The sequence below is a fragment of the Clarias gariepinus genome, chromosome 17 (assembly GCF_024256425.1).
Source record: "Clarias gariepinus isolate MV-2021 ecotype Netherlands chromosome 17, CGAR_prim_01v2, whole genome shotgun sequence".
In the NCBI taxonomy this organism is placed as follows: Eukaryota; Metazoa; Chordata; class Actinopteri; order Siluriformes; family Clariidae; genus Clarias; species Clarias gariepinus.
The window spans coordinates 6,720,520-6,732,882 of record NC_071116.1 but is presented as its reverse complement, the minus strand read 5'-3'; the positions used below and the strand labels follow the sequence as shown (position 1 = coordinate 6,732,882).

General features: G+C 38.6%; 1 protein-coding gene across 1 annotated transcript; it reads left to right on the top strand.

The window, feature by feature from the left end:
- Positions 1–1,405: 1,405 nt before the first annotated feature.
- Positions 1,406–11,855, top strand: LOC128505682 (glycolipid transfer protein-like). The gene is made up of 5 exons (XM_053476227.1): positions 1,406–1,619; positions 5,029–5,087; positions 5,171–5,304; positions 5,633–5,783; positions 10,896–11,855. Exons 1-5 carry the CDS (start codon positions 1,517–1,519, stop codon positions 11,076–11,078), a joined length of 630 nt encoding a protein of 209 aa, XP_053332202.1. The 5' UTR covers positions 1,406–1,516; the 3' UTR covers positions 11,079–11,855.
- Positions 11,856–12,363: the final 508 nt, after the last annotated feature.

Here is a 12,363-nt window from a genome sequence, read left to right as displayed (position 1 = left end):
GTGTAACTTTCGTCTGTTTGAATTCAGGATGAAAATAAGATGTATGTAATTAGTGTTGTCGCAGTCGGAAAAGTAATCGGGAACAGGGTGGTGGTACGTGTAAAGTCAAATTATTTTCCAATTACACTAGTCGTGTTTTTTTTTTTTTTTTTTTTTTAATGATGCATAATAGTTTAAACGGTGCAAAAGCATGCAGATTAGTCTAACTGGAGTTCCCAAATTGCCCGTAGTGTGTGAAAGATCATGTGTGTGCATCCAGAGATGGATGGTCACCCTGTCCAGAGTGTACCCCACCTTTTGCCCTAGGTTTACCGCTGGTTGAGTAATTAGGCAGATTTAGAAATGATAGATAGATTCATAATATAGATAAATCAATAGATACTATATTTACCCTAAAGGAAATTTGAGATATTCAACAGCAAATGTGACAGTAACACAGACAGTTTGTAGATGTGACTGCACACTGTATATCTTACATATAGTAAGTAGAAAAATGGTAAAAAAAAAAAAGGTGCTAGTGTAATGCTCAGAACAAAAAAAAATAGATATATATAAAGAATACAATTAAAGTATATACGTCACAAGTAATAATACTAATTACAAACAGAAAAAAGCATAAATTAATGATACCAATAAGTGAAATGCAGTACATAACTTGAACACACTGTTTAGATAAATGTATCTATATAAATAAAAGAAAGGTTTTATCTGTACATTGAAGTTAAACCTGCGACATGAATTAAATCAGAATGTTGAGTGGAAGTGAAGTTATATGAGTAGTCATGTGCCAGATTATAACCACCCCCCCCACGACAGGGTACTGCGCATGCGTCAAACTGTGGGCGTGTCTTAAATCGACCGCTGGACAGAATTTAAATTAATGAAACTTATGAAGTTTAAGATGTTAAATTAACAATTTATGTGCTGGATTTAATAATCTATCTTAAAATAAACTACTTTCTCAATGAAAACAAACACCGGCACCAATAGATATTAATATGAAAAGCTTTAATATATATATTCTGAAGTGGTATAAATGAATTTTAATGCGCCGGAGTCGTTAATCTTTATTCGATCCACTTTTTCGCTTTCTTGTCTGTGATTCACTCTAAACAATGCTCAATACTCAACCTTACAAACTTTTATTTCGTTGTATTAATAAGTTAGGAACTCTTTTCACGTTGACGACGGATATTAACGACGGCGTAAAATCACAAGTAAAGTACATTGATGCACTTTTGCCAGTGAACACACAAGTCGCTTCTCATCATATTTGCATAAACGATGCCTATTGGTCAATTTTGTTAACCTACCAAATACGGCTCTTCTATTGGTTAGATTACTGCCGACCTACTTAATATTCTACTCAGACTCCGCCCACTACTTCCCTGTTGCTGTACGAAGTGTCACTTCGGCTTGTTCCGGGTTAATTCTGCCCTCTCTCTCCTGGCTTGCTACCTTTACCACCTCCTAATCAAAATTATATATATTTTTAAAATCTTTTTCGTTTTTCGGCATGTCTCTGTTATTAGATAAACAGTTCCCAGAGTTGCCTAATACCAAAGAAATCGCTACAAAGTCGTTTTTGGACTCGGTGTCTCATCTTCCGTCTTTCTTCGGTGAGTAACGTTAGCCCGTGAGTAAGTAAAACGGTAAGTGAGTGGCCTAGTGTTTGATGATTAAAGTGAACCAAAAACGTACAAAAGTTATTGGAACGAGACCCAAGCTCCTCCTCTATATATACAGTGTGGGGGCTCATTAATGTGAGTCTGGAGGTTTTAGGGGCTCTGGGGTTAAAGTTAGCTAACTGAGACGGTAAGATAAAAGACAAGCTGTGTGGAAACAGTTTAACATTTCTTTCTTTCATGTTTTGACACAATGTTACCTTGAGGCTGTTTGAGGAGATAAAGGTTTTTAATAAGTGCTCCCCTGTAAATCCTGGAATGGTGCAGTCTAAAATTGAGACTGGTGAATTATTCATGATCGTGCTGCCCTGAAAGTCTGTTTCGGCTTTCACGTTGGTTAGATTAGATTCAATTCGATTAAATTCAACTTTATATTTTAAGTACATATTCAGAGCCAATGAAATGCACTTAGCATCTAAGCAGGAGTACATGAATGGCCTTTACTCACTCACTCACTTACTCACTCACTCATCCTATTTTAGGGCATGAGGTAGGGTACATACTGGACAGGGTGCCAAATCAATCGCAGGGCACACACACACATACACCCTACTCATTTACACACTACGGGCAAATTGGGAACGCCAATTAGCCTAATCTGCATGTCTTCAGATTGTGGGAGGAAACCGGAGTACCCAGAGGGAACCCACCAAGCACGTGGAGAACATGGAAACCATGCACATAGAGACGGAGGTGGGAATCGAGTCTGGACCCTGGAGGTTCAAGGGCGACAGTGCTAACCTCTAAGACATCGTGCCACCTGGCCTATTTACAATAAATAATAATAAATGTGGTAAATAAGGGGTGTGTCCCCATATGTACAATAAATACAATTATAATCACCATTGGCCTCCACGGTCCCTAGTTGAACTACAGAGGATGGAAACCTACAATGGATGGAAACCAATCCATTTCTAGACAAATGGAAGGAGATAACACGCACGGTTGTTAAGGTGTTGGGCTGCTGATCATTAGGTCCCCCAATTCGAGCCCTGATACCACTGGAGTGCCACGGTTGATGGTGTTGGACCAAGGCCAAGGATAGTGAAGGACCTCAGCCACCTCAATTTACTGTTCCCTCTGTTGCGGTCAGAAAAGCGCTTCCACTCCCTGAAGGCTAACACAAACAGATGGGGAGGAGCTTCTCAACCCAAACACCACATAGGGCTAAACAATCGGATCTGTTTTCTTTTGTTCTCCCACACAGTAAACACTCACATTGCATTTCTACTAACACACCAAGTCAGGATGTAACACACCACTCATCACGTTGCACATTTGCACATTGCCTACATGGGACCTTGCACATTTCTCTGCTCGTGTTTGCAGATTGCTTATTTGTATGCAAATGAGGTCTAACTGCATTTATACACTTAACAACTCATACACTTCTATTTCAATTCTATTCTATTAGCAACGTTTTACAAATTGTAACTTTTTCACCTTGAAGTTTTGTATCATTTTCTTGTATTTCATGTTCTTATTTCTCTGTTTAAATATTAGATTTTTATATCGTAAATTTATTCTTGCAGAGAGACTCTTCTTTTTAGATTACAGGCGGTTGTATAAGCATTGTATGTGTGTATGTGACCAAAAAATTCGAAATTAGTTAGACCCCAAGTCCAACAAATACAATTGCTCGAATACAATTGGCTGTTGGGCTGGCAGTTCGACCCTGTAAGGAAATACCACAAAAATGACGGATATATCCAGCCTGGAGGGAGTATCCACCCTGTTTAACAAACATTAGTGTGACAATGATGTGACAGTGCAGTCGCTTATTTGTTAACCTTCTATGATCAGTTGTTCAGTGCGCTAACAGCCGCAGGGAGAAAGCTATTTTGCAGTATGTTTGTGCAGACTCTGAGGCACCTGTAGCGCCTGCCAGAGAGAGAAGGGTGAATAGTCCATGATTGCTGTTAGAGAGGTACCTTTGATAGTACCTCTCGCTCTTTTGCAGGCAGCGTTTCTTGTAAATGTCCTCCAGGGTGGGTAGCTGAGTGCCACACTGAGATGCGTTTGTGAGGATAATCTCAGTGGTACAGCGGTAAAAGTTCTCCGGTGTCTCCTGGAGCACAGACGGGACTTTTAAAGTCTCCTCAGAAAATACAGGCCAAAAAAAGTACCGGTGTGTTTGTTCTTAATAACAAGGGAAAAACACACTATTTTGGGGAATGTAATTTTTAGGATCTTGGCACACCCTTGCTTTTTGCGCCTACTGTATGCAATGGCATCCTATATGTACTGTAAGTATGTGGACACGTGACCTTAAAGTTAAAAGCACACATTTATTTTAACATATTTGTGCAATGGAGCTTTACAAGTGAACTAAGAGACTTGAACGTGCTCCTGCATGACTACGAGAGCTTCATGATGACAAAGGTTATCCAAGGTAGAGTTTGTCCTGTCTTTTTGGATGGAGTGCACCTCATGATGAAAAAATCTAGTGGAAAGCCTTCCTGAAGAACTGGAGCTTATTCCAAATGCAAAGGAGTGAGACGTACACTACCACTCAAAAACGTGGGATCACTTTCCAACACCATGGTCGTTCCTGATTTTATTTCTTTCTACACTATAAAACAATACAGAAGGCGTCCAAAATACACAATATTCGCAGTAGTATCCCCTACTCATCCTCTGTAAAGTCTTCTTAACAGCTCTAATCTGACGTGCTGTTTGTTAATTGGTGATTTCTGAGGCTGGTAACTTCATGAGAAGGTCTTCATGAGAGAGTTTCATCATGGTGCTTGATGGTTTTTGCAAAGACTCGACACAATACTGTTCTTGCAAAAGCTATTCCAGAATGGCTGACCTCCGTGTCTTAAAATAACTACTGTTGTTGTTACATAATTACCTAATTCCATTTGTGTTATTTCATCGTTTTTAAATCCCCAGTATTGTTGTAGAATGTAGAAAATAAATCACTAAACGAAAACAAAGAAAATTGCAAGTGATCCCAAGTAGTGTATGCTGCAGCTGTCCATAAACTTTTGGACACTAAAAAAATTATAGTCTTATCTTCAGACTTTGCACAACATTACTGTAAATGGTAAAAAGTATATAGTACATGACATTTATTAATGAGTTTAAATTAATCAGCATATTACTGTATAAGGGGAATAAAACACTCCTGGACATCTTGTTTTTGAAGAAATACCAATCATTTGATGCTTCATTAGTCTGAACCTTCAGGTTTTTTAACAGGATCTCAATTTCTGCTGTATAATTAGTTTAAGGACGTGTGATGTATGTGACTGCTACTTATCTAAATGTATAACGTGTTAACACTTTCTATTTACTCTCAATCTGATTTGCGAATGTTTTTTGTGCTTTGTTTTAACAGACTGTCTCGGTTCCAGAGTTTTTGCGCCCATCAAAGCCGACATAAACGGAAACATCACGGTAAGTGTGACTCTCCTCACCTTAACACTTTTTTTTTTTTTTGCTCTCAATTATTTAGACAGCTCTCTGATCTCAATACTTAGAAAATCCGAGCTGTACATGACTCCGATCCGGCGAAGTACGAGACGCTTCAGATGATCCTGGAAGCTGAGAAGGTCATGTACGGGTCCGAGTGGCCGAAAGCGGGAGCCACGTTAGCGCTCATGTGGTTAAAAAGGTGAGACAGAATCACGTTTGTGTACTGATGCTCGTCAAGACATCTTCGTCAAGTTTACCTAAGAGAGGCGTGTCAGTAAGTGGACAACTGGAGGACGAACGGAAGAATAAAGCTTTACAATTGAGTAATATTATGTACAAAAATATTCTCGCTTCCTAATGTGCTATCACATGACCATGGCTTTGAATCACAGGATAAGCCTTTTACAGCGAGCTGGTCATGTTTTCAGCCTGAACATATTAACAAAAGTCATTCAGTTTCCTCTTGGCTTCCTGTCAGTATGTTTCTGAAATTCAGCTCTCGCTCTTTGTGACCTGTTTCCCCCCAGAGGCCTGCGCTTCATTCAGATCATGCTGCAGAGTTTGGCAGACGGCGAGCGGGACGAGAACAATCCAAACCACATCCGTGTCAATATCACTAAAGCCTACGATGGGGCGCTAAAGAGGTACCACGGCTGGGTAGTGCAGAAGGTCTTTAAGGTAAGGGAAAGAAACCGACAGATCGAGATGGAATATAAATGGCTATATTTAAGGGAAGCAACGTGTCAATCCGCAATAGGGTGTGCAGTATTAAGATTTTACACATCAGAGCCTTGAAATAATATCCCCAATACCCCAAAGTAGAGCGTTATAGGAGGTGAATTGCTTTAGAAATTGAAAAGAAAAAAAAAACAACAGCAATAAAATTTCTTATTGAATTCAGTAGAAACATTCACAAACTAGCTTTTACATCCTATTGCATCAATCAGATTGTTATTAGCATCATGCCTTTTTTTAAGGGGTCTTATTATGCGAAATTTACTTGGTAAATTGTAAGAAGGTTAGTGTGTAGCGGCAAACTGCTAATAGCCATTGTTGCGTGTAACGGGTTGGAGTACTTGGATTACTTTTTTGATGTAACGAGTAATCTAACGCCTTAGGTCCGCCATTTAAGTACTCAGTTATTTAGTTATATTTAAAAAAATGTAATCGGTTATTTAATTCAATTCAATTCAATTTTATTTGTATAGCGCTTTTAACAATTGGCATTGTCCCAAAGCAGCTTTATTCAGACAATTTATGTAATCCGTGAGCCAGACAGCAGTCATTCCGTTAGTGAGTGCGTGAAAGTCATCCTACAAGCCCCGCCCCCGTGCCCCAACCCCCGTTATACCCCTATCTCACCTATGCGGTTTGACTAGTTGAGCACCATGAGCGTACCGTGAAATTCTGCAAGGTCAGCGAGGACTGTCGCGTGGAAAGATGAAAATCTAATCACAGCGCCAAAACTCACAGTGAATCCTGATGAACCGTACTTACGGCCACCGCGTGAAACCACGTAGGTGAGATAGGGGTGTTAGTAGTTAACAGATTATGGGCCAAACTTGGCTGAGTGATGATGGTAGAATAATTATAAAGGTCTTGATTAAAACAACATGCATGAGGAATCACAAAGGAGTTTTTATTTTCTGAAATGGAAAAGTACTCGAACTAGTTACTTTTATCAGAAAGTATCGCTGTAATGTAACTGATCACTTTTTAAAGACCGTAATTTTGTCACGTAATTAGTTACTTTAAAAAGTGACGTCCCCCAACACTGTTAATAGCTAACCTAGCCTTTTTTAGTACTCAGCTTATATAAGATTTTAGTAGGAACAGATCCATTGTGTGCCTGTGTGTGTTTGGATAGTGGTTGTCACTCGGAATGCAAGTACAGTGTAAAAAAGTTCACCTGAGACTCATTTAATCCTTTTACATATGTAACTCTTTTCTTTCACTGGAACGAGCCATATGTCTACTGGATATAATGGACATGGGATGCAATCAAAAGTATAAACCAGAGAATCTGAGAAAGGCTATACTGCGTCCATTTACAGCTGGCATATAACCCGCCAAGTTCGACCTCAGGCTAGGGAAACAAACCTCGTAATTCCTATTCCTTGGCATGTGACAACGAAATCGACACGGATGCTCACAGCATGAAGAGTAAACACAGGGGCACTTCTTTCTTTACATCTTCTATACAATATAAATGCCTTTAATAAAATGATTAGGTAAAACTTTTACACTGACTCTACAGTCCACTGATTTGAGGAGGCAAATACAAATCACACACTACACTTAGCTGGCTTTTTTTTATTTCTTTTTATCCTCGAAAACGTCAACTAATGATGTTAAATAACATTTTGCTGTAATGCAAATTCTTATTTTAATGTAAGATTTATGGTAAAGAGTGCCATGTTGGGGATAAGATAGGTGAAAGAGTCCTAGACATCACCCTAGAGTCCAGTCTTTGCATATAAAGTGTCAGGTTTAAATGAAATCAGTTTGGTCGTTTATCTTGAGTTATCCGATCATGACGTCGCGGTGAATCCGAAGCATCTTTCTTTTTTGGAAGTTTGATGCAGGGATACACTCTGACTGAGACACTGATCTATCTCAATACACAATTCACACACTCATTCACATCTAGGGGCAAAGAAAAGTCACAAATTAACTTCCAGGCAGTATTTGAGAGTTGAGGAATCCCAGGAGAAACCCATGCAGGCACGGAGACATGTGAAATTCCACACTTAAAAGAATCAGGAATCCTGGAGCTGCCAAAATACTAGATTAAAAAGCCGAATAGACGGAAATATACAGCGTGATAGAAGTGTGCAGAGATATAAACCAGAAAGAATCGTGATAAATATTTAAAGCAAGGGCGTTACAGATCTGGCACGCAGGGATCCTGAGCTCCGGTTACTGTCTTGTGTGAAGTTGCATCTGTTCTCTACGGGTTAGTGCAGTTTCTTTGGCAGCCAAGCAAACTGAGCAACCGGGTAAATAAAAACAAACCCTACTTCCTATTGAATTTTGGAAAACAGCTCTTTGCATAGCGGCACGGTGGTGTAGTGGTTAGCACTGTTTCCTTGCACCTCCAGGGTCCGGGTTTGATTCCCGTCTCTGTGTGCATGGAGTTTACCTGTTGCGCTTTGTAGAAATCTGACGGGTTTCGTCCGAAACCGCCGTCGCTGTCTAGTACATTTAGTCATCACCACCTGTTCGTTAACGTAAATGTGTAAGTAACTGCATGTGTATGTACACGCATGTAAAAAGTCCAGTACGCAACTTTAACACACACTAGTTTATGTTTATGTTTGTGTAAGTTCATCATTGGACAAAATATCATCATAAACAAAGCTGATGTCAAATCAAGGAGACGAGCACACAGACAATTACATCATCGACACAAGGTGATGTTACAACAAGCCAGAATCTTCGTTTCCCCCAAAAGCTTCATTTTCAACGACCAAAACGTTGTTTGCGTGTGGAATAAAGGTGAAAACCACATAGAGAAATCAAAATTTTTTAAAATACCCGACTACGTGTGGACAAGACCTTAAAGTGTGCAACTTTTGTTGTTGTTTCGGCCAGACACTGTATATTTGCAATTTAGGTATTAAAATGTTGCCATTCCTCTATAATCCTGCAGGTGGTGCACTCCAAAACACTAAGGTTGTTTTGGAAAAAAAAGTTTCCATCAGGTCGCTTATCCCCAGTCAAGGGCAATCTTAATGCTTCAGCGTATCAAGACATCTTGGACAACGCTATGCTTCCTACTTTGTGGCAACAGTTTGGAGAAGGCTCATTTATATATATATATATATATATATATATATATATATATATATATATATATATATATATATATATATAATTGGGATGGTTATAAAAGTTTGATATGTTAACTACAGTTAAGTACTTCTCGTTCCGAATCCTTGCTGCAGTCGAGGCATGAGGTGGCTGATGATACAAGGAATTTTAATAGCTGAATTAATTAGCGTGCCCGGGTGACAAAAAAGAAAGGAAAAGAGCAGGTGTGAAAACGCTGAAGAAGATGAAGACAGTAAGCAGACTAAGTGTGAAATGAAGATCGAACACTGTTCCTCTATATCTAAAAGCTAAAACATTCACTGACGTTTTCACACAAAGACACAAACATTTTATATGCTACATCACTTTTTTTTTCTTTGGAGAGGACAGCCACAAGTTGTCTCATTTTTTTAATTTCATATACTGTACACACATTAACTTTCCCCTTATTTCCCTTATTGTGTGTTAATCCATGTAACTGTTTGTCTAGTTGGCCTTGTATTATTAAATTACCTAAACTTTCTTAACTTTACCTTAACTTAATTTCACGTGTTTAATTACATTTAGTCTTCTACACATGACTGGGAAGCACACTGGAGCATCCACTTCCCCTGTAGACGAACGAGTTAATGAATTTATCAATCAAAGAAGATTCAATTATTTGCCACATGAACCTTAAAGCCCAATAAAATTATTATTTTTTTGGATATCCCAGTTAAGAAGCTGGGGTCAGAGTGCAGCCAGGATACAGTGCAGATGGGGTTAAGGGCTTTGCTCAAGGGTTCAACAGTGGCAGCTTGATAGTGCTGGGGCTCAAACCACCAATTAAACTAAGTTAACCAGAGCCGTAACTGTGTGAGTCACCCATGCAACATCAACAAAACTTTATAGTGTATTGTAAACTGTAACTTGATCCTGGATTATATGCACAGCACATTGCATGAAATCATCTAGATACAGGTCAAGATCTTCAGTTACAGTATGTTACATCAGAAACATATAGGGGGAAATTACATGATTGTTAGTACCAAAAATGCTGATCTCACACTCTGTAGAATAAAAAAACAAAAACAAGGAAAGTTTTGTTGAAAGAAATCTAAGGTGAATGGCCAGAATGCCTAATTTGAACCGACATTGACTCAAATAACCCCAGTTTACAACCGTGACAAACTGAAAAGCATCTCCAAACGTATGAAAACTGTGAGAGTTTCACACCTAATCTCCTGTCGGTCAGGCATGTTAAGGAAATCTGAGGCTACAGTATACACTTAGGTCCATACAAACAACCCTGAACTGTCAAATATTAAAAAAATAAATAAAAAAAAGGGTTATAGTATCTCATGAAAGTTAGTACACTCCTCACATTTCAGCAACCACTTTATTATATGTTCTTAAGGGACATTACTATAGAAATAAAAACTGTATATACTGTACCGTAGAAGATTCAAATTACTGTCCACTAACAATAACTCAGATGCATGCAGAGTTTATTGTCTAAATAACTGGCAATGTAAATGAGTACACCCGAACAGTGTCAAAAACTGTCAATATTTTGTGTGAGCACTATTGTTATCTAGCACGCTTTAATCATCCTGGGCCTGAAATTCACCAGAGCTGCTTATGTGGTTCCTCCATAATGATATCACGGAGCTGCTGGTTGTTAGACACACAGCGATTCACCACCTTACTCTCGAGAACGCCCCACAGGTGCTCAAGAGGGTTCAGGTCTGGAGACGTACTCAGTCACTGACAAACACATGAATAGGACATGTGACTCTGCATGGTTAAAGATATACAGCTGTTATCACTTCGGGTGTACTCACTTTTTTTTTTTTTTGTTGCCAGCTATTTTGACATTGACTACTCGAAAATATATCCAAGTTTCATTTTTATAGTATTGTCCTTTGAGAAGCTGTACTAAAATGTATGCTGAAATTCGAGGGCTGTACTCACTTTTGAAACCTGTCTCTGCTTTAGGCTGCACTTCTGGCTGCGCCGTACAGGTCGGATTTCCTGAAGTCTCTTTCGAAAGGTCAGGTGGTGAAGGAGGAAGACTGCCTGGCGAACATTCAGCAGTTCTTGGTGAACTATACCGTCACCGTGGACGCCATTTACGAGATGTACACGGTGATGAACGCTGAGCTGGACTACACGGTGTGACCGGTTGTGGCGCCGATGCCTTTCTCAGGTCAGACAGCATTCCGCTGGAAATCATCAGTCCTCGAAACCAATGCAACTCTAACTCTAACTGTTATTATCCGTATGTTTTGTTGTTTTGTTTCTGAAAGAATTTTTTTTTGTCTTGACGTGAACCTAAAGTGCATTTACATCGTGTCTGGCGTGTCTGAGCGGAGAGATGCTGAACTACCTGTGATGAACCACTAGATCACACAAGGTGTTATAGTTGTGAGAAGAAGTTCTCACTGGTTTGAGGGAAACTTGTACAGTTTTTTTTTTTTTTTTTGTTTTGTTTTTTTAAATGAAAGCTTGCTTCTGGAAATCTTGAAAAAATCCCAAACGCTGGAGTCTGGTAGAAGGTCTAGGTAGCCACAGAACTCGGAAGAAGCCGATAGAGAAATACGTAGTTTTAACATTTGTTTCATGGCTGATACGAGATTCACAATGCAAGACAAATAGCAAGAATACCTGATACGTCTTTATGATAAGTTTTCTCAATAATAATTGCTTACAATTGAAAAAAAAACAACTTTTAAATCATAGTGTTTGGGACAGACTGGAGATCCAGATTTACTGAAGCATTAGAATAATTAGGGCCAGTGATGATGATGATAACGAAGAACCATTTACATAGCACATTTCTTACAAAGAAAATAAGCTGAGACAAACAGAAGACGACTGAACCGGATAAATTATAACAAGAAGGTGTACTTTCAGGTGCTATATATATATATATATATATATATATATATATATATATATATATATATATATATATATATTTAAGTATCAGAAATTAGTAAGGAGTTCCAAAGATTGGAAGATAAAAGGATCCTTAATACCGGACAGAAATCTGTCCTGGAGGAGATGATCTTCAACAATGATTTCTGGGACTTATATGTCACATTATTTAAAACTTTGAAACAAAATAATTTTAAGATATAGTTTGTTTAAAAAAATGTTTAAAAAAGTCCTTGAAGGTTTTTTTTCCCGCAATTAAGTGTTCGTTAGATAGCAACATTTCAATTTTGTCCTCGTTCCTGTTTTTAACAATAGAAATACACAATGAAGTGCCTCACAACAATCGGTAACCATTTATTAATATGCAAAGATGATAGTGTATATATGCACTACACACACACACATCTAGATGACTGACTCATTAACTGATAATATCATACATTTCCGATTATATGTACTGACACTCTGGGATTTGCTGCACAAAACTCCTGACTTATAAGTTGCTGACAGCAGTTTGATTATTCGC

What these genes read in the sequence shown, in the direction of transcription:
- LOC128505682 (XM_053476227.1), top strand. Translation starts at nt 1,517, where the DNA reads ATGTCTCTGTTATTAGATAAACAGTTCCCAGAGTTGCCTAATACCAAA. An exon ending in TCATCTTCCGTCTTTCTTCG is followed by an intron (nt 1,620 to 5,028) that starts GTGAGTAACGTT and finishes TTGTTTTAACAG; the next exon opens with ACTGTCTCGGTTCCAGAGTT. An exon ending in GCGCTCATGTGGTTAAAAAG is followed by an intron (nt 5,305 to 5,632) that starts GTGAGACAGAAT and finishes GTTTCCCCCCAG; the next exon opens with AGGCCTGCGCTTCATTCAGA.